Source organism: Carcharodon carcharias, chromosome 25 (genome assembly GCF_017639515.1).
Source record: "Carcharodon carcharias isolate sCarCar2 chromosome 25, sCarCar2.pri, whole genome shotgun sequence".
Lineage (NCBI taxonomy): Eukaryota > Metazoa > Chordata > Chondrichthyes > Lamniformes > Lamnidae > Carcharodon > Carcharodon carcharias.
The window spans coordinates 15,084,976-15,107,008 of NC_054491.1; the positions used below are offsets into that span (position 1 = coordinate 15,084,976).

The window sequence follows — 22,033 nt, forward strand, 5'->3', positions numbered from 1 at the left end:
TTCTGTCACTGTGAACCAGCGATCCAGAGGATCTTTTAACCTGGTCTGGGGTTAAGGATATCTTACTATTTGCAAAGTGACCCTTTCATAGGAAGCCACTTAATCGTGAGGAGAATGGGAAGATGACAGGAGAGAATTGAAAGCTTAAGGGGTGGGCACAGTTATGGTGAATAAATAGGTTTTTAAAGAGGTTTCACAAGAAAATGGGAAGACAAAGTAGTTGAAGGAGAGTTGCGGAGGAAGGGTCATGGTGGTTTGAACCCCTGGTGTATCTCAGACAGCCAGCATGGTCAGCATAGGGGCTGGGTTATGAGTTCATGCTTCATGTAGGAAGCCTTCCCCACAGGGAAAACATTGGTCAGAAAATTGTAGACAGTGAATCCCTACTTTCCTGATATTCCTCCCAGTGGGTGAGGCTTCATGCTGGGAGCGTACACTTAGCAATTTACCCCTTGGATCACTGTAAATTTAATTTTAATCCCAGATAAAAACAGACAATGACAAACTGTGACAAAGCAGATTGCTTGATCAACACCTCATCCATTGGCTCAAATATCCACACTCTCCACTATTGGTGTAACCTGGCTTGCCTAGAGCACTATAGATATATATTTGTCAAAGCACCTTCAGCAGAACCTCTCAAACCAGTAACTTCCACCATCCAGCAGGACAAGGGCAGCAGATGCACAGAAATACCACCGTCTCCAAGTTCCCCTTCAAGCCACACAACAGCCTGACTTGGGCATATAGCAGCCATTCCTTCATCATCACTGGGTAAAAATCCTCAAACTCCCTTCCTAACAATAGTAACTACAGCACATGGGCTACAAGAGCCCAATCAGTGACTGCAATGTTTACAGTAGTTATAAACTTGTTGAATAGATGGCATAATGCACATCATCTGACTTTACACAACAGGAGGTGACAGCGAAATATTGATCTTTGCTGTTGATTTCTTCGTGCCTTGAGTTAGACTGTCGTGTGGATGATATTCTGTTTCATGAGAGCAAAGGGCATGACAACTCACCACTGCAAGGGCAATTAGGGATGGGCAATGAATGTTAGTGACCCGCATACCCCTGCAAATTAATAATAAAAGAAAAACAAACAGGAATGTATGACAAAAATAGCTTGGCTGTGATCCAAATATCTGCAGCCAGAAGTTTGACCCAACTACTGGTTCTCACCTCTTCATCAGTACACACCAAGCTGTTACACAAAACGTTGGCAGAGATCATTCATCTATCCTGGGATCATTTATGTCTCTCCCAGAAATGGCTGATTTTTTTTTGTAAATTGGCTATTTTGGGGTTTCTATTTGCGACTCCAGTTAGTAACTCAAACCAATCCTTGTTTAAGGATTGCTGCATCACAATTTTCTTCCAAAATAGCATTTAAACAAATGCACTATTGCGTAAATATTATATCTTAATGTACAGTATGGGAATTTTGATTTATTTATATCAAAACTTATATCAAGGCATCTTTTCTTTCTCTATGTGTTTATGATAATATTCGGAGGAAATCTTTTCTGCTGGTGCTTCAAAATGGCAAATCTTTAATGACTGAGCACAGCTTTTTTTTTATTATTCTTTCATAGGATGTGGGCGTTACTGGCAAGGCCAGTATTTGCTGCCCATCCCTAATTGCCCTTTAGAAGGTGGTGGTGAGCTGCCATGCCCTTTGATCTCATGAAACAGAATGCCAGACGCACAATGACATTCTAACTCATGGCACAAAGAAATCAACAGCAAAGATCAACAGCTCCTTGTAATATTTCACTGACACCTCCCTGTTTTGTAACCTGGTGATGTGCATATGCCACACATTCAACAAATACCCATGGGTTCACAACTACTGTAAATGTTGCACTCAGATTCCAGCTGGAAACATTATGCCACATATTCTGTACTTTATCAGCAGGGCACATCCAGGAGTTATGTATTGTACCATCACACCAACATTAACTGCAAGCTTGATCGGAACAATGCTTTACTTTCTAAGCTGGAGGTGAATTTCTCAAACGGCTTGATAATTAATAAATAAGAAAGAATATCCTCAGCTTTACAGCTGTTGCTTCCAGCAGGTAACTTGCACACACACAGTAAGGTCCCACAAACTGCAATGAGATAGCAGCTGGTCAATCTGCTTTGGTGCTGTTTGATCGAGGGATGGGTGTTGGCCAGGATAACCCTCCTGCTCTTCTCTGAATGGTGCCATGTAACCTTTTACATCTAAACAGGAAATGTGACCTAGGTTTCACACCTCATCCGAAGGACGGTGTGTCTGATAATGTAACACCTCCTCAGTGCTACACTGAATCATCAGTCTAGATTAAGTGCCCAAGTCCTGGGGTAGAGGTTGATTACACAGCCTTCTGATCAAGGTAACAGTGCTACCAATGAGTCAAGCTAACAACTAAAAATATCTTTGTATTTCTAAAGACAGATGATGTTCATTTTCTTTCCTTTTTCTCTTGAACATGCTGATTCAAGCCGGAATATATTTGCACATTGCACACGCCATCTATAGACTCACCCAAGGGCCTGTTCTTCATGTGTGACCATGAACAATATTTACCTTAATGTTATTTGACCACAGAATGCAACATATACCATTTATCCTGCAACATTCAATTCCAGCAAAACTCACTGATCAGAAGCCAGGATTTCCCCTTCTCTCCATCCTGGGAGTTGTTGGTCAATTGGTTCACCTCTACTGCTGCCTGGGCCAGGTTCAGCTGCCTTGACACAGTCAGGAATTGTACCAGGAATTGCCCCCCTGCTCCAAATGGGTTCACTGCTCACTGAATAAAATCACTGGCAGCACTTTATCCACAGAGTCAGAAAGTTGTGGGTTCAAAGCTTTAGCAGATAACCTGGGATGATGCTTCAATTCAATACTGATAAGGTGCTGTTATGTTGGATATGTCATTCTTTCAGATGAGGTGCTGAACTGATACTGATACACTGCTTGCCTGTTCATGTGGATGTAAAAGATCCCATAGCGATGTTTGGAGAAGAGAAGTTGAGTTCACCTGGTGCTATTGGTTAGACTTCCATCCTCAACCAAAACAAACTAATTTGTCATTCATGTCACTGTTTGTTTGTGGAATCTTGCTGTGTGTCTAACAGTAGTGACTGCTTCAAATAGTGCCATGGGATTTTTCACACCCGTATGAGGGGCTATGAGCTTTGGGCAAATGCTCATCCAAAAGACAGCACCAGCAACAATGTAGCACTTCTTCAATATTCCATCTAAGTGTCAGTCTAGATGATGTACCTAAATCCTGGGGTGAGGGTGTACCTGTGTGGCGTGAAATTTGGCTCAGTTGATAGCACTCTAATCTTTGAATCAGAAGGATGTGGATTTCAGCCCCATTCTGAAGACCTGAGCGTCTAATCTAGATTAGAGCTTCAATGTAGCGCTGAAGGAGTGCTGCATTGTGAGAGGTGTCAACTTTTCAACACAACATTAAACCAAAACCCCATCTGTCCTCTCAGATGCATGTAAGACATTCCAAGCTACTAAGAAAATCAGCAACCTATTCTCTGCAAACAAAAGGAATATGTTCAAGCCCTTTTTTCGAATTACCCTGGAGCTTGGGAAGCCTGTAGTTCACTAGTACTTTCTTCATGGCAATGCCTCGGCCAATCAGATTCAACTTGCCAACCCATTAGCACCCTCTTCTCCCGTAGTGTAAATTGTTGTGATCATTTTAAATTTGGTATTCTTGCATTTGTCTTGATGAATGCAAGATGAAAGGCTTTGACAGTATGTATCTCTCTTCAGCAATATTCAAAAACTGGGGTATTCTCCTAGTATCCTGGCTAAGATTTATCTCTGAACTAACAGCTGGTTATTTACACAGATAGGATATAGAGCACAGAAACAGGTCCATGTTGGTGTTCATGCTCAACACGAGCCTCCTCCTACCCCTCTTCATCCAACTCTAGCAGATATCCTTCTATTCCTTTCTGCATCATGTACGTATCTAGTTTCTCTTTAAATACATCGTACTAATCGACTTCTTGTAGTCACCAAGTTCCATTCTAACCATTCTTTACAACAGGCTATTAGCTTTATGGGCAATTTTCTGATACCAGCTTTTCATTGCCAGATCTGTTGAATGAATTCTAATTCTCAAATTGGCAAGGTGGGTAGTTGAACTCTCATTCTCTAATTGTGGGAGTTTTTGGATGCAAATTGGCTGCTGTATTTCCTACATTACAACAGTTACCTCAGTTCAAAAAATATTTCACTGGCTGCAAAGCACTTCAGCACATCCTGAGGTTGTGATAGGCACTATGTAAATGCAAGTTTTTTTTCTCTGATTGGGCAGTGAGAGAATGATTATTACTGAGCCAAGACAGGCACTTAGGAAACAGCAGAAGGAGATACTGGGATTGCAAGCACCAAAGGGCTACTAGTACAGGTTGGTGTGACAATCAGAAGGTCTAGCGATACTCACAGCCCCCGGAGGATCAATGGCACCTGGAAGGAAAGTACTGCTTTCTGTTGTCGGATCACAAAAAGCACTGGGCTTTTGGATTGTTCGGACAGAACATTCACATAGACACGGACACCCTCCGTCTGCAGAAAGAACAGAAAACAGTTAATAGATTGGAAGAATATTTATGTTTTGCGGAGGAGGGGTTTTGTGTAGCAACCAGAAGAGGGCCAGAATATTTCCTCTAATACAGAATATACCATCCTGCCTTTATCTCCTTTGAACACCACCAGAATCCAAGACCTCTGCTTGATTAAGCACGAAGCACTGGTCCATTTTAACAACAGGAAGTCTAAAAGGTGCCGGACAAGTTTCGCAATCATTCACACAGTTAACTTTCAAATGAATTTCTTCAGTTGCATGCTTCTTCAGAACAGCAATAGCCACTCTTCAAAAGAGTTTCATTCAGTCACCTGGATCCTCCAAACAATCAATTGGGGTGAGGTCCTCTATTATCTGAATTTCTTCAAAGCAGCTGTGGGAGTTTGTCATTGAGACCTAATGGCCCACTGAGTCCATGCTGGCTCTCTGGGAAATCCAGTTAGTCTCATTCCCCCCGGTCTATCCTCATAGTTCTGCAAGTTTATTTCCCTCATATGTTCATCCAGTTTCCTTTTGAAACCATTCATCATTTCCACTGTACTACCCTCCGAATTCCAGGTCATTACCATTCACTGTGTAAAAAGATCTTCCTCACATCTTCTCCCTGTATCTCTTGCTCAAAACTTTAAATCTGTGTCCCCAGTCCTTGTACCATTAACTAATGGGAACGGCTTTTCTTTGTCAACCTTAATTAAATCTGTCACAGTCTTGTACGCTTTTATCAAATCTCCCCTCAATATCCTTTACTCCAAGGAAAACAACCCTTGCTTCTCCAGCCTAACCTTGTAGCTAAAATCCCTCATCCCTGGAACGATTCTGGTAAATCTCCTCTCGAGGACATTCACATCCTCCCTAAAGTGTGCTGGCCAGAACTGGTTGCAATACTATAGTTGTGGCCTAACCTGGGCTTTACGCAGCATCAGCATAATTTCCCAGCTTTTGTACTCAATCCCTCTATTTAAGAAACCAAGATCCCACATGCTTTGCTAGCCATTCTCAATATGCCCTGCCACCTTCAGAGATCGATGCCCATTGCCTGTGGAGAAAATTTAAAATCAGTTTAAGCAGAAATCAAACCCCAGTGTTTGAAGACCTTATTTTGGACACTCTTGTCTTTTTAAATGGGAGACCACTTGTTTAATGAGACAATTCATACTTAAGATGGCTCTCTTGCACTTTCCAATCAACAAAACATAACATTGTCTATGAGACACATAAAGAACCTCCCTCCCTTCCCCCCCACATCAGTTATCTCTGTTTTCTGGAGAGGAGAAATTATCTCTGTTCAATGTGGTACACGCAGTTCCATAACAGAATAAAAAAAAAGACTTGCATCGTTATAGCACTTTGCACAACTACCGGATATCTCAGATAAAAGCAAAAATCCGCAGATGCTGGAAATCCAAAACAAAAATACCTGGAAAAACTCAGATGCTGCCAGACCTGCTGAGTTTTTCCAGGTGTTTTTGTTTTTGTACTGGATAACTCAAATCGCTTCACAGCCCATGAACCTATTTTAATTTTGAAGTGTAGTCACTGTTGTAATGTAAGAAATACATTATTTGTATTTCTTAATTAATTTGTGCACAGCAAGCTCCCAATAACATCAATGCGATCATGTGACTAATGACCACATCATCTCTTTTTTGTGATGTTGATTGTGGGATAGATATTGGCCAAGACACCAGGATAATTCCCCTGCTCTTCTTCGAAATAGTTACATCCACCTGAGTAGGCAGATGGAGCCTCGGTTTAATATCCCATCTGGAAGATGGCACCTCCAATGGTGCACTGGAGTGTCAGCCTTGATTTTTGTGCTCAAGCCCTGGAGTGGGACTTGAACCTAGAACCTTGTGATTCAAAGGCAAGCATGCTGCCAACTCACACACAAGGAGGAAGCAGGAGACCAGGAGCTGGAAAGAGTGGGATTTCAGCCTAGAAATTGGGGAGAGGAATACAGAAAGAGGGAACAGACTGGATTTGGGCAGGAGGGAGCTGGACAGAGGGGAATTAGAGAGAAAGGGAGCTGAGGGTGCGGAGCTGGAGGCTTGAAACAGGAAAGATGTGAACCAGGAACCAGGGGCTTGATTTTGCGATTTAGGTAGGGACCCTGACGTTGAACGAGGTCAAATGGAGGTCTCAACCCTGACTGCCTACAGCAGTCAACCAATGGTGATTTTGCCTGATAGGCCAATTAGTGGCCTGAGGGCACATCCCAATAGGAGAGAGGCAAATTATACTCGAAAACCTAGGATTGGTAGGAAGTTGGGAGCAAACCAACTTCTATCAAATAAGCTTTTTTTTTTGCCTCACTTTTAGGTTCTCTTTAGTGTTCATGAGTTTACCCTCAAGATTCACTCACAGGCTTTGATCGAGGGGCTGGCTGGTTCACCACTTTATATCACTTTATCACCAGGCTGGAGCTTTCCTGTTTCCTTCGATCCTCCGGATGAACCGACTACAATAGCCACAAATTCACAAGGATATTTGCCAAATCGTTTGCATTTTTTTGAGATCAGCAGTTTGAAGATATGAAAAGACCCTCACAGTTCTTAACCAAATAGTTTTATATTCAATTAAAATGTAGATCAGGCTTCAAGAGGGCAAATAAAACACATATAAATGTCCTTCCAAGGCACCTGGTACATAAAGTTTTAGGGTGCATTGGACTGTGGCTTTATAGAACGTTAAAACTAGCTTCTGGGCGGATTGCTTTGTGGTTTCAAGCTGTTTTAAACTATGGTTTCATGGTGTACTATATTGCAGTCAAAGGATATTGCAGCCCTATGTGGTATAGAGGCTGCAGCTAGTATATTTCTTACCAAATAGCTCACCCTGTTCAAATGTTGTGGGTCTGCATATTTGGAAAGGCTATTGTCAGCATTGCTGTCACATTATTGGATAAAGCTTAATTAGTCAATAAGATCCATTCGTACCTACAGCTGGAGTTACATATAAATTAAGGGAATGCACATTTAAACTTCATCTGTGAGTCCATGTAAGACTCTATGATATGTACCTAACTGGCTTGTTGAAAAAAAACTTGGAATCTTCCCATATTCTACCTATATTCTACAGCTGCCTATCACACCCTTTTACTAAATTATGTATGTTCCACTTGCTTGTGATGGAGGTCTTGTGGCACAGTGGGTTACATACTTTCTCTGAGCCAGGAGCTCCGGGATCGAGTCTCACCCCTAGGGCTTGATGGCCAAGGAGGACATGTGCATAACGTGGCCAAACAGGTTGATTACAAACCTGCAAATCCTTCCAACACATGCAAGCGGCAGGGCAGTAAGAGCAGGGAGAGATTCCTGGTCAGCCATGTGCTGAAAGGAAAGTTGCAGCATCTACCATAGCTCCAGGCTACAACATGTATGTAAAAGTGCATGTTACCACAGCAACTTAGACTCCCCCAGTGAACTGTAACACACACACACACCCACACCACTTGCCTTGTGAAACTATGACCAATCAGGTCTGGAGAGAGATGCAGAGGTTACTGTCGAGGTTCATCCCGAGCAGTTCTGTGACATAGGACTCTGTGCTCAGGGCTGTTCTCAGGGACACACACCGAGACAAATATCAGCTGCAGCTGGAGGATCATCAACTCGGTGAAAGATGCTCTCTGGTCTGCCTGAAACTTGTTGGTCTTCCAGCGGAAAGAGTTATCCCCGACTAATTGTTGCAGACTGGCACATTCCAAAATCCAGGACTACGTGCTGAGGGACGCACTAAAGCTTGGGGCAGCTGCCACAAAGGCGCAATGGGGAAAGGTCGCTGTCTAAGACCTTTCTGCCATAGTGCACCGAGGGGCTGGGAACTGTGTAGAGCCCCTCAGGATGTACAGCTCAAAATGAATGTCTGCTAATGATTGTAATATTCATTGTTTGTACTGATACACCTTGTGATTCATGTTATAAAAGTTGAACCTGATTGTATTTTTGATGATTTTGTATTTTTGGTGATTTTGAAATGGTTTGAAATGTAGTTGAAGATTTTTTATGAATAAAGTATATTTTTGCAAAAAAAAAAAAAATTATGACCAATCAGCGGGGGCACTTGCTTCTATTATCCCATGAAGCATTGGATGCAACTTTCAAAATATAAGATTCGAACTTCAGCTTTTTAAAAAAAAAATCCATTAAATCTTCAATGTCAAATTAGTGACTTGTGGGAAAAAAAAACCACATTTATAATGTTCTGCAATTTAACTTTCAGAGCGCTGAGAATTAGGACAGTAACCATAGGGAGGTGCAGGAATTTGGAGAGAAGCAACAATTTAATTCAGCAGGGTTTGGAAATCAATTGAGTGAAGCAATGAGAGGGAACCAATCCAGGTTGCAGGAGATTGGCCCCTTGGCAGTCTCTGGACGGTGTCTATTGATAGCATGTGGAGGAATTTATGCCTTTCTTAATGAAAAATAGGAAAAACAGGAATCTCCCCCTGCTCTTACTGCCCTTTTTCCCCACATTTAACATCCCAAATACAAAGCAGACTTTGAGACTTCCAATTTCCAAGAATGTGGTTTTCTTTAACCAGACTAATGTCTCCATGGTGTAAAATGCAAAATTGAGTGGAGGGGAAAAAAAATTCAATTTTTAAAAGGAGGTGTTTCTTGCCAACACAACCACTAGATGGCACACTACCCACACGCGCGCAAATGCAACGTCATCCCTGATACGTCGCTGCCAGCGCCCTCTCAGGCCGCTGCCTGTAATAAAGATGGCGCTGCTCAATCATACACAGAATTCACAGGACTTTGGGGCTGATTTTTTAGGCTCTGATGGAGGCGAGGACAGAGTGGCGCAGAGGGGGTGGCGCAAAAAGACTAAGGCCACTGTTCACTGGCACCATCTGCCCCCGGAATGTTTTCTCAGAGGCGGGACAGCCGGGGTGGTGGGGCAGGGCAAGGCAACCCACCCACAAGTGACAGGTAGTCAACTAATGTCGTAAAAGGCCTATTAAGGCCCATTGCCAGAGGCCCATGCAGGCAGCCAAGGGGCAGCGCGGAACAGCGTAGCGACCTGGAAGTGACCTTCTGGCGGAATAAGATGGGAGGAGGGAGGAAGATGGAAGGGGCCAGCTCTCCAGGCCAGCATGGAATCCCTCCCCACCTGCCTGACTTCAGCTGCCACCAGAGGCCATGCTGTGGAAGCCCCCCACTCCTTCACAACCGTGGCCCAGCTGCTATGGGGACTTTAAGCTTTTACTTCCACCTTGGGTCCCCCTATTTCTCGCTTACCTTGAGAAGCTAGCTTCTGTTTCTTCTGAGCTGATATGCCTCCCATTGGCCCTTCCACTTCAAGAGGTCACCAGTGGTCCTTAATTCTGCCGTGAGCCCTCCCTCTGGCCACTAATTGGCCAATTTAGGGCAAATCACAACTGGGGAACTGATCCCCGCACTGCACAGGCTTCTGACCAGCACCCCTCCCCCCACCCCCATCTTTTGACCATGTTGGCAGGGTTCAAAGACCCGCAGGCAAAATCCTGTCCCTGGTGTCTGGGCTTATATTCCAGTTTTATGAAGCCATGTTCACATTTTTAATCTTCATCAAAGTGAACTCAGAATAGCTGGACCTGAAATCAGTGAACATGCCCCCTCCCCACCCCCACCCCCACCCCGCTACTTTCCAGTTGAGCAGTTTCATCACCAGGTTTCAAAGTAAGGGTGCTACATGGAATCACACAACTACATTGAATTTACAGCACAGAAAAAGGTAGTTGACTCAACTGGTCTATGTCAGTATGTCAGTTCAACACGAGCCTCTTCCCACCCAATCCCTGGGTCCCTTGAATCCCTCCTCCCACATGTTTAAAGCAAGCCTCTCCTTAAGGGTATTCATGCTTGGAAGGGAAATGGAATTGGAAATAGTCAATTAATATTGTACCAATGTTGTATTTGATGCACCCAAGCTCTTATGTGATCTTAACACAATAACAGAAGTCAGCCATTCAGTCACTCAAGCCTGCTCTCCCATTCAATGAGGAGACCATTGCCAATCTAACTCCTAACTCCTTCTGCTCACCTTATCTCCATATCCCTTAATACCCTTGTCTGGTCTGCTTTTCCCCTTCATACTGACCAAGTGCACGTTCAGCACTTACTATTTTCAATCCTGATTCACTACCTTTTATTCTTTTGCCAATTCAGCTGTCCCCTTGCCTCATTTCTATTGAATTCCCAGCCCTGAACAACATAACTGCTTGATTTTGTGCTGTGTGATGGCAGATCAGTTGAATCAGTAATAAATCACTTTGCAATTCATTGGGTGAGTTGGATGTTTTAGCATGTGCAGAGTGACTAAATATCTTCCTCCTCCTCCTCCAGGTACTGTGCCCTAAGAGGGCGTTGTGATCAAGGACTTCAATTGGATTGGTCCATGATTATGCTTAGTAAAGTACTGCGGTGGTTTGCCATTGCCTTGTGCATTATGGCTGACCAGGAAATGCTCCCATTCTTTAATGCCTGCTATTGGTGGATTGGGTGGATTTACAGGCTGATAATCAACCTGTTGGCCAAACATCGGGGATTGGAATTCCCTCTTGGTTGCAGCTGAAGGTTGTGACTAAAGGTGCGGCAATTATGCTCAATAACATCAAGTTACACCCAAGTATCTTTCTGATCACATTAGTGTACACCCAAACTTAAAATGGGTGCGATAATTGTAAACAATCAGGGCCCAAGTAAGTGCCCAAAAACTTAAATAGCATTTTTAACCCAGTAAAACTCCCAAGCCCCTTCACACAAATATTATCAAACAAAATTTGACATCCAACCACATAAGGAGATATTAGGTCAGGTGACCAAAAACTTGGTCAAAGAGGTGACCCACATCAATATATTTTTTCCACATCCTAAAATTAAAAAATTCAACTCATTCACCACCATTCATTTACATCAGGCACAGTATGTTCAGGAACCTGCAAGCGGGAAGTTTTCAATATTTCATGTGACTTATTCTTTCCTATGAAAAAGAATCCAAAGAAACAGACAAAACAAAGCAGCATCGTCTTGACCAATCAAAGTCAAGCTGCCTGGTTTAAATTTCAAGCAATGCTTGGCAGTTAACTATCAGTCACCATTAACTGGTGCATTCACCATGGCAATGCCTCTACCAATGAGTCCACTTGCCAAACAAACAGCACTCTCTTCTCATACAGTATTAAGTAGTTGCTTCCCCTGACATTGTTATTCTTGTGATTGTCCTGATGAGTGCAAGATGAAAAGCTTCGACAAAAGGTCTTTTTCAGCAACATTCAAGTTCTGTACTACCAAACGACTATATAAAAAAAACTCAAAGAATTGCAATTAAAAGACCTGGAAAAAGAAAGGTTTCCGAAGGCACCTGAAAATCTGGCAGCAAAGTTGTGATCCCTCAAACAAATTAGAGGGCAATTTGCATTTGGTAGTGAAGTGCATGGGTAGTTTTGTGACCCAAGATTTGTTTGGATAGAGGGTTTGAAGGATGCATAACTCACTTATGTCTAAAATTTCATAACCTTTTTAAGCTGCCTAATTGGTTTGCGCCACATTGTATGGGTGTCCCTGGGCGCAAATACAGAGGAGACTCCAAGCCCAGAAGTGGCCAAGTTTGGAGCTATACTGCATAGTGTGAGGGCAGCCTCCTGGAAAGGAGTCTCCCATTCTCAGGGCTCTACTATGCTCATTGAGTGATAGCTGTGGTTTGGTCATTATCATTCTTGCCTCTGAGTCTCCAGGTGCAACTCACACTCCAGGGCTTATGCACAAAAATCACGACTAATATTCCAGTGCAGTGCTGAGGGAGTGCTATCTGGTCACTATCACATTGCTGTTCGTGGGAGTTGCTGTGTTTCCTGCATTAAATGCTCTTCCTTGACTGGAAAGCACTTTTGAGACAGCTGGTGGTCATGAGAGGCGCTACATAAATGAAAGTCTTTTTTAAACTGTTCTTTTTTAGTTACATGGCTGCTTTTACCTAAAGTGCATGGATACCCACAACCTCTATGTGTTGACATGGAAGTGACACCCCGAAGAGGAAACGAGCAGCTACCGCATGGAAAATATCACAACTATAAAATGCTGGCCAGCATTTCCAAACGCGGCAACAGTGCAGCTTTGATTTACTATTTCAAACACTTGGACGGCCTGAGTATTCCCCGCCCTCTCAAAAATAATGGGGGAAATCAACATGCAGAGGAATTATTTTGCAATGCTCTGCAGTTGACTGGCTTTGAACTGTGCAAGATCCGGGTGGCTGCCCTGGAATCCGGCTGCCTAGCTGCTTCTGCTGTCACAATATAACATCGGTCCGTGTCTTATGACTTCACCAAACCGTGGGGGGGGGGGGGGGGGGGGGGGGGGTGATGGGCTGCACAAACTTTCTTACAAAATGGCATTAGAAATTGAAACAACAGAACCATTGATGTCTTTTTTCTTTACCTTGTTCCGTGAAACGGTGTGATTGAAAGCGAATATATTCTGGACGTTATTATTGACAACCACTAGATACGCGTGGTCGAATACACCGTCCACTTGGATAATATCTTGGGCCTCAGCTCCCCTTCCATTTTCCAAAGGCAGGAAGCAGCCCAGGAGAAAGACATTCATTAGAAACGTCCAGTACGACTGTGTCTGACTCCAGATCCGCCGCATAGTCCTGCCCTCCGATCTGGGAAAATCCGCCAGCATTGCCAAAATAAAACAGAGACAGTGGGATCCGTGTCGCGTTGTGTGGGGAGCAATTTCCCCTTCCCCAGTCCGCACAAGGGGAGAGATTTCTGAACCTTCCTGGCCTAGCGAGAAGCCATGTCATCAACAATCAGGAGAGATAAAATCCTGAGGTCAGCGAAAGAAAATGTTTCCAAGGGGGGAAACCTTTGAAATTCGCTACATCGGCCGAAGAATGTTACATGTTATCCCCTGTCCAATCCTGATCAGCCTCTGATTGGAAACAATGGTCCTCGCGCTGTAACCAGGTAGTGAATTAATCTGATCAGTTTCATGTCTGCCTCGTCAATTGCAGCCTTGCTCGCGTCTTCTCTCTCTCTGTGGAGTGTATTTCCCCTTCCTGGTCTCTCTCTCTCTGTGGAGTGTATTTCCCCCTTCTGGTCTCTCTCTCCCTCTCTGTATAAATGGAGTCTTGTTTGATCACACTGCCGGATCTCTGAGCTGCTGCAGCAACAAGCGTCCCCCTCTGTAAACAAATACTGACTGGGCATAGGTTGACGTCAGCCATCAGCCAGCCTGTCCTTCCTTCTCTCAGTTCCAACCATCAGCCTTCACCTCTTCATTGGTCCATTTTGAGGAGTACAAGCTTTTTCCGAGAGCAATTCTAGTGCTTTTATTTATTTTTTTTGCACCCAGCGCAAGGGTTATTCCCAGCAGAAATATTCAGCTGAGCTGTTAAATTGTTGTGGCTCCTATGTGACCCTGAAAAATACTGGATTTTTTACATCAAAAAGTTGCTGTGTGATTAATTTTATGTCCTTTTTTTTCTAGAATTCTTTTCAGGTTAAAAATCTATGAAGTAAAAATCCAAGTGGGAGATATGGGTTTCTCCATATTGAGCAGATCAACTTTTCTGAGTTTACATTAGCACTCTCTCACTCCTTTTTATGAAGGGAGTCCCTTAACTCTGCAACGAGACAACTACTCCAACCTTCCACAGTTCACCCACCCACTCCCTAAGTTCTAATTCTTGATATCCTTACTATTGGTCCTAGGCACAGATCCTATCTGAATGGTCCAATCTCCATTGCCTGCACCCTCTCTATCTTTGCAATTCCTTCCACACTCATATCCCTCTGAGGTATCTGCCTTTTTGAACCTCCCTGATTTTAATCCCTCCACCAATGGCAGCTGTGCCTTCAGCTCTGAAATTCCCTCCCCAAACCTCTGACTCACTACCTCTCTCTCCTCCTTTAAGACGCTCTTTAAAATCTATCTCTTTGTCCAGACCTTTCATCTGTCTTTGTACCTCCTTCTGGTGCTCTGTGAGAATTTTTGTTTAGTAACGCACTTGTAAAGTGCCTTGGGACATTTTACTATGATAAAGATGCTATATAAATGCAAGTTGCTTTGTTGTTGTTGAAGGGGAGGGCTCAGGAATCAAGCAGGTGGATTCAATTAGGACGCAGATAAACCATGATCTTGCTAAATGGTGGAGGGGCTGAATGGCCTGATCCGGTTTCTATGGACAGAATTTTGCCCTTGGCGTGTGGGATCAGCGAGGGTGGGCGGGACTGGTCAGGAAGCTGACCGCCATCCGCATTCGGCAGCGCACCACGATTTTATGCTGGCGGGCTAATTAAGGCTTGCCCAGCGTGATACGCAGCTTGGGAATGAGCGAGAAGGGGCGGGCGGCAGCAAGATGTCCGCTGGGCCCAATGGCGACCCGGCGGCCAATTCAAAAGCGGCCCCGGCAGCCCCTGGAAGGCCGCCACGGAAGGATGCTGATGTCTGGCCAATGGAACCCATTGCGGGTGGACACAGCAGGGGGGAGGGCAGGTCGACGGGACAGTCAGCCCCGTGTTTTTTGGACGAGTGCCTCGCAGCCCTCCTGGAGGAGGCAGCAGCGGGAAGAGAAACACTTGTCCCCAGGGACGGGAGGAAGAGCCCCACCACCCCCCACCCATCTCACCAAAAAGGCCTGGGAGGAGGTGGTATCTGGGGTCAGCAGCTGCACATGGATGCAGTGCCGGTAGCTCTTTAACCATCTCCTACCATCAGGAAGGGTGTGTACCGTGTTGGCCTGGGTCAATTTGCAGAACAGTTAGGAGCTGCCCATCCCCACCATGGACCTCAGAGGTGTTAGGGTGTGAGTGGCAACTGTCAGTGAGGCAGGATCTGGCCAAGGGGATGAACCCTGGCCGCTTGGATGGAGTGCCTTGCTGCTGCAGGGTCATGAATCGGCTGAGCCCTGCGAGGTGCTCCTCAGGTGGGATTGGTCAGGCTGTAATGGCGCTGCAGGTAGAGAGTGGACTCATCAATGCTCCTCTGTCCTTTCAGGAGAAGACATCCCAAAATAATATTGAGAGGTCACAGACTCGCAGGGGACCCCCACACCTCCTCATCCTCATGTGGATGAGCAGGAGGCTCTAGAGCTGGAGAAGCACCATGCACCAAGTGGCCACGGTGAGGTTGAGGTGCCAGAGAGAGGTAAGGATGCAGTGCACTGAGGTGAGAACCTCAATTATTGCAACCATTTTAGTGTAGTCTCTATATTGATGTGACCCTCCAACCTGGAATCTCCATTGATAATCGAAAGGCGAGGGCACCTTGATGCATATCTCTGTCTCACCAGAGTGCCTGACAGTGTCATGACTTAAACTAATAACATGTCATTCTTCTCCCTTTTAGGCTCACCAGCAGACGGTCGCTATGAGGAGCCTGAAGGCCCACCCCTGACCCCTGAGGACCACCATGCTCAGCAAGCACCTGCATCACACCCTCTCTATCAAGCAGGCACCAGCGCAGATACCAGCACCTCGGTGGGCATAACATCACCATGTACATTGGTGAGAGCACTTCACACTCGCTTGAGGTGTAGGTGGAGGCAGAGAGTGCCCAGGGCGCTAACGGTTGGAGGACTGCTGGGGACCAGGGCAATGCTCAGTCGATGGCAGATGATGGGCCTCTGGAGTCATCCATGAGGCAGCTGCTGGATGTCCAACAGGGTGTGCGGGAGGATCTAGCGGAGATACATGAGGGAATGTGTGCCATGGTGTCCATTGTGGAGGATTCTCTGCAGAGCATAAGCACCGTGTTGTCCCTCATGGCCAAGCACAATGCCTCCTCCATGGAAAGAGTGGAAACTCTCATGGAGAGGCTCCTCCATGGACTCAATCAGGAGTTCTTGGGGATGCACTCAGACCTGTAAGCACTCACACCAGCAATGACATCAGCTGGTCAGTGTCAGTGTGGGGGCTGGATTGGGCACCCAGTATCCAAGCTAGGTGCCCGTCCATCAGTAGTGAGCAGGGAGGTCCAATGTGACCTCACATTGGTGCACGAGCTGCCTGTTGTCTCTGCGGGCTCCTCTCAGGGTGTTCTGGATGTTGGAAGCAGTTCCTCTGCCCCTCTGCCAGAGACCGTGGCATCTGATGAGGCTGCGGCGACTGGGGAGATGCCAGTCATGGCACTAGCGGCTCCCTCCCAGGCGGGGCCAGCACAGGCTCCACGAGCCAGAGGACGCCCAACAAAGTCATCAAGGCCAACAAGACAGCAGAGTCGGCAGGCTGTCTACAATGCCGGTGCCAGAGAGGTGGGTGCACGTAGACAGAGCACCCACAAACGAAAACTTAAAGCACTTTAAGCAAAACACAGCCTGATCACGGGTGATATTTTGTTCCCTCTTTTTTCTTTACATTTTTTCATGGTGTGATTGAAAACACCGGTTAATGTTAATTTCAGCAAGTTTCACATTCACAAGTAAATGAGATGTTATTTTGTGCAACTGGCATCTGTATGCTTCATTTGTTCTGTAGGTGCAGGGTAGATCGTGATGTTATGATGAATGTATGTCTCCTGAAACTTTATTGCAAAGACACAGAGTGTATGTTGTTGGCAAAGGAAATGGTCCTGTCAGGGGTTGGGTATGGAGCCTGCAGCCCTGGCATGTGGTGATGGTTCCTATTTGGTAGGCTAGCTGAAGGAGCGTTGGATAAAAGTGTCCCGGGTGTCCCTGCCTCCCTGGAGGTTACCCAGGTTAACGTCTATGCTCTCAGCATTCTCCTCACTGTGCTCGTCCTCGGATTCACTACTGGACTCATCACCTGTCACTTGTACAGCTGTGTCAAGATCTTCTTCCTCCACTGTGTCTCCCCTTGCCAGTGCCAGATTGTGGAGAGTGCAGCATGCAACCACTATCAGTGACACACGATCTAGGGGGGTATTGGAGTGCGCCCCCTGAATCCAGGTATCGGAAGCGCATCTTGAGAAGACCTATGGTTCTCTCTACCACCGCTCTTGTGGAGGCATGGCTCCTGTTGTATCGCTGCTCTGCCAATGTTCTTGGGTAGCGAAGAGGTGTCATGAGCCACCTTTTGAGGGGATAGCCCTCGTCACTCAGCAGCCATCCATCCAGCCGGGCTGGAGCACTGAAGGGCCTCAGCACCTGGGAGTGTCTGAGGATGTAAGTGTCATGGAAGCTGCCAGGGTATGTGCACACACTTGCAGAATCTGTATCTTGTGATCACCCATTATCTGCACATTCATGGAGTGGAAGCCCTTCCTGTTGACAAAGGCACCCAGCTCACTCGCTGGCGCCTTGATGGCCACATGTGTACAGTCGATTACACCCTGGATGTGGGGGAACCCAGCAATCGCTGCAAAGCCTCTGGCTCACCCTGTCTGGCTGGCTTCGTCTGTACGGTAATGAATGAAAGTCAATACCCACCTGAACAGAGCTTCTGTCACCAGCTTGACACAACTGTGGACAGCTGATTGAGAGACTCCACAGAGATCACCCACCGAGCCCTGGAAAGAGCTGAAGGCATAGAAGTTGAGGGCCACTATGACCTTCAGAGCCACTGGCATGGGGTGTCCACTCACACAGTCGGAGCTGATCTCAGGCCCGATCCTCTGACAGATGGAGGCCACTGTCTCTCTTGAGACACGGAGCCTCCTTCAGCATTGCACCTCAGACATATTGAGGTAACTGCATCGCTGCCTGTAAACCCTGGCAGCAGGATAGTAGCGTCTTATGCAGCCCCTTCCACCTTGGACTACCTGCTGGCCCTGTGCCCCTTGTGCCTGCGCCTCTCCTCCCAAAGGTCGCTCCCCTGAAACCTGCACTGGGACACCTGGCCTTCTCTCCCTTCTGGCCCTCACTTCCTTCTCAGAGGAGATGCCTCCAGTGGAGACCACAATCGCCATTACCAGGGTAAGGGAAGGCTGTCTGATACCTGGAAGGGCCCACATGGTGTGAATCCTCCGGGGGCCTGGAAGACAACACTGCGTCCTGAACTGAAGCCTCAAAGTTCTCTGAATGCAGCTCTGAAACAAGATAAAGCTGTCCTGTTCACAATATCAACCAGCAGCAAGTGATATCCTGCACTCCTCACTAATTGCTTTGACAAGGCCACTGGCCTCTCTTATCCAGCCCGTGGATGAGGTTTTGGAAATTGTGGCCTGCCCGCCTGCCTGTTTTGCCTGTGTGACGGCCTAAAAAAATCACAAGGGGTACATAAAGTCGGAGGCAATTGGTGTCTCAAAGGCCTTAACTGGCCAGTTAATTTTATGGCGGGCGCATCTCCATCTCCATCATGCGCCCGCCTAGCGAAATATCAGGAGAGTGCGCGTTGGTGTCGGCATGCTCAGCGAACGTCAACACTCTTTACGCACCCACCCGCTGAGCTAAAAATTCTGCCCTATGTTCCTATGAGGAAACCCCTGTCATGGGCAGTGGCATAAGGCATTAGGAGATTGTGACTTTCAAGGGGAGGTGGCGGTATTGTCACTGGACTGGTATTCCAGAGACCCAGGGGACCTGGGTTCAAATCCCAACATGGCAGATGGTGGAATTTGAATTCAGTAAATATCTGGTGATGACCATGAAACCATTGTCGATTGTTGTAAAAATCCATCTGGTTCACTAATGTCCTTTAGGGAAGGAAATCTGCCATCCTTACCTGGTCTGGCCTACATGTGACTCCAGGCCCAAGCAATGTGATTGACTCTTAAAATGCCCTCTGAACAAGGGCAATTAGGGATGGGCAATAAATTGACACCCACATCCCATGAATGAATAAAAAAGCAGGCTGTGTTAAGAAAGCTGATTAGAATAGACTGTTGCTTGCATGTTATTTATTTTTGATGATTGAATGTTAATTGAAGTTACACTGATTGCACCAATTTATCTGATCTTACTCAGTGCTTGATGAGTTTTTGCTCATGTGGAATCAAACAGCTTACAAGTCAATCCACCATCTGAGAGATTGAAGGAATACATGTGCACAAGACACAGAGATTCAATCTAAAGCGTAAGGTTCTGCTACCACATGAGTAGATACAGTGGGAGTGGTTGTCTGGAAGAAGCAAGTGCTTTGACTTTTAAGGGAATGGCTGGTGTCACACGACCTGACTAGGAATCAGTGGTAGACCCCAATTCATTATTGTTGCCGACACAAGTAATTCATTCTACCTGAAGTACTTTGAGGCAGTTCTGAGAAATGTGAAAAGGCACAAGATGCAGAAAAGTCTTTAAGTGATGTATTTTTTTGTAGTTACATTATTCAGAAGGCATGCAGATGTTCAGGATAATGGGATGATGCCACATTACAGAAAGTAAAACCTCTATTTGTCATGATTTTAACATGTCAAACACTTTTGAGATTGAGGAATGTTTAGGTGATGGACACATGATCTTGTGATAATCCATAAATATGGAAACAATAGACACAAGGTTCCTTTTAGTGGAGCAGGTGCTAAACAATGGAGTGTACCATCTCAACTGCAATTCCTCACAGTCCTCCCAGTTTCACATACACTGTCTGCTGAGATAGGATTTTCTTGACATTTATTATAGTCACTTTTATAATGTAGGAAATGCAGCAGCCAATTTGAGCACAGGCAGCTCGCACAAACACTAGTATGATTATGGAATAAAAACAAAAATGCTGGAAATACTCAGTAGGTCTGACAGCATCTGCAGAGAGAAAAACCACAGATGTTACCAGACCTGCTGAGTACTTCTAGAATTTTATGTTTAGATTTCACATTTCCAGCAGCTGCAATATTTTGCCTCTGTACCAAGTTTAAGCTTCTCAAAGCATTGGAGTTTCTGACTGCCATTTGTGGTGCCTAATGTTGAACCACGAGGAGGATAGAGAGGGAAAAGAACAGTTCTTTTGAATTTTGGTAATTATGACCAGATAGTCTGTTTTTGTGATGTTGATTAAAGAATAAATATTGGTCAGGACACTGAGGATAACTCCCTAACTCTTCTTCAACATAGTGCCATGGAACCTTCTACATCCACCTGAGAGCACAGATGGAGCATCATCTTAACTGAAAGATGTTGCCTCCAACAGTGCAGCATTCCCTCAGTGTTGCACTGTAATTGCTTCATTTTGAACTGCTTATAATTTATATTTTCAAATTAAAAAGTTAGACCCTGGTCCCTCTTTTGCTTTTGTAGCTCGCCTTCCCTTCAGATATTTCCTCATTTAGTTTATGTTTCATTCCATTACAATGAGCTTCAATAGTATTTTACTGGCATGAGTGATGAGGGAGATGGTCCCATTGTTTCTACATTCATCCAAATGCCCCTTCTCTGGTAATGATATGAATATTAATTTTACCCATAGTCTTCAGGACATTCTATGCTTGTTGATGGTGAGCACATAGAAGTAGTCACCGCCTTTAAAGTAATGTGAATGATTAATTAAATAATAATAAAGAAATTTGATGCAGAATTGGAATGGCCAAATGGTTTGATTGAACAAACTAACGTTTAGAAAGATAAATCTATCAGGAAAACAAATAACACAGGAATGGGCAGCTTTTCTTATGAGGAAAGGTTGGACAGTCTAGGCTTGTATCCACTGAAGTTTAGAAGAGTAAGGGGTGACCTAATTGAAACCTTTAAGATCCTGAGGGGTCTTGACAGGGTGGATGTGGAGAGGATGTTTCCTCTTGTAGAAGAATCTAGAACTAGGGGTCACTGTTTAAAAATAAGGAGTCACCCATTTAAGACAGAGATGAGGAAACATTTTTTTGTCTCAGAGGGTTGTGAGTCTTTCAAACTCCCTTGCTCAAAAGGTGGTGGAAGCAGAGTCTTTGAATATTTTTAAGGCAGAGGTAGATAGATTCTTGATAAACAAGGGGGTGAAAGATTATCGAGGGTAAGCAAGAGGTTACAATCAGATCAACCAAGATCTCATTGAATGCGGAACAGGCTGAAGAGGCTGAATGGCTTACTCCCGCTCCTAACTCGTATGTCCGTATGTTCACACAGGCATGTTCGTATGACTGGACATAAGTTTCTTAAAGAATTATTGTTTCCTATTTCTACTTATGGTGCAGGATGTTGGTCCATGAAGAAGATAAACAGGAAACAGGTCAGTCCTTTTGACCTTTGGTGTTTCTGAAGGATGCTTAGGGTGAAATGGACTAATATACAAAAGATCAAGTAGGTATTCCAACAGGTGGGATTTAACAACATAGACCGATTGTTATCAGTGGTGGACAGACAGAAGTTGAAATACTTTGGGCATGTGCCATGAAGAAATGGTATAGAAAAAGATGCTGGAAGGCCTGGTAAAGGGAAAGCATAGTTCGTTAGGCAGAAGACAAGACAGAGAGATAACACCATGGAACTAACAGGCTTTGAGTTTCTTTTACTCTTACATGGGATGTGGGCATCACAGGCAATTTCAGCATGTGTTGACTATCCCTTTGAGGGCAGTTAAGAGTCAACCACATTGCTGTGAGT

The 22,033-nt window shown here is 45.1% G+C and overlaps 1 protein-coding gene across 1 annotated transcript in view; it reads right to left on the reverse strand.

Annotated features, from left to right (window-relative positions):
• sidt2 (SID1 transmembrane family, member 2) overlaps window positions 1-13,829 on the reverse strand; it is a 78,643-nt gene extending 64,814 nt beyond the window's left edge. Inside the window, exons 1-2 of the mRNA XM_041174303.1 lie at window positions 13,039-13,829; window positions 4,472-4,593 (exon numbers count right to left, since the gene is read on the reverse strand). Coding sequence (XP_041030237.1) covers window positions 4,472-4,593; window positions 13,039-13,287 — 371 coding nt within the window. The 5' untranslated portion in view covers window positions 13,288-13,829. The remainder of the gene's footprint in view (window positions 1-4,471; window positions 4,594-13,038) is intronic.
• Window positions 13,830-22,033: the final 8,204 nt, after the last annotated feature.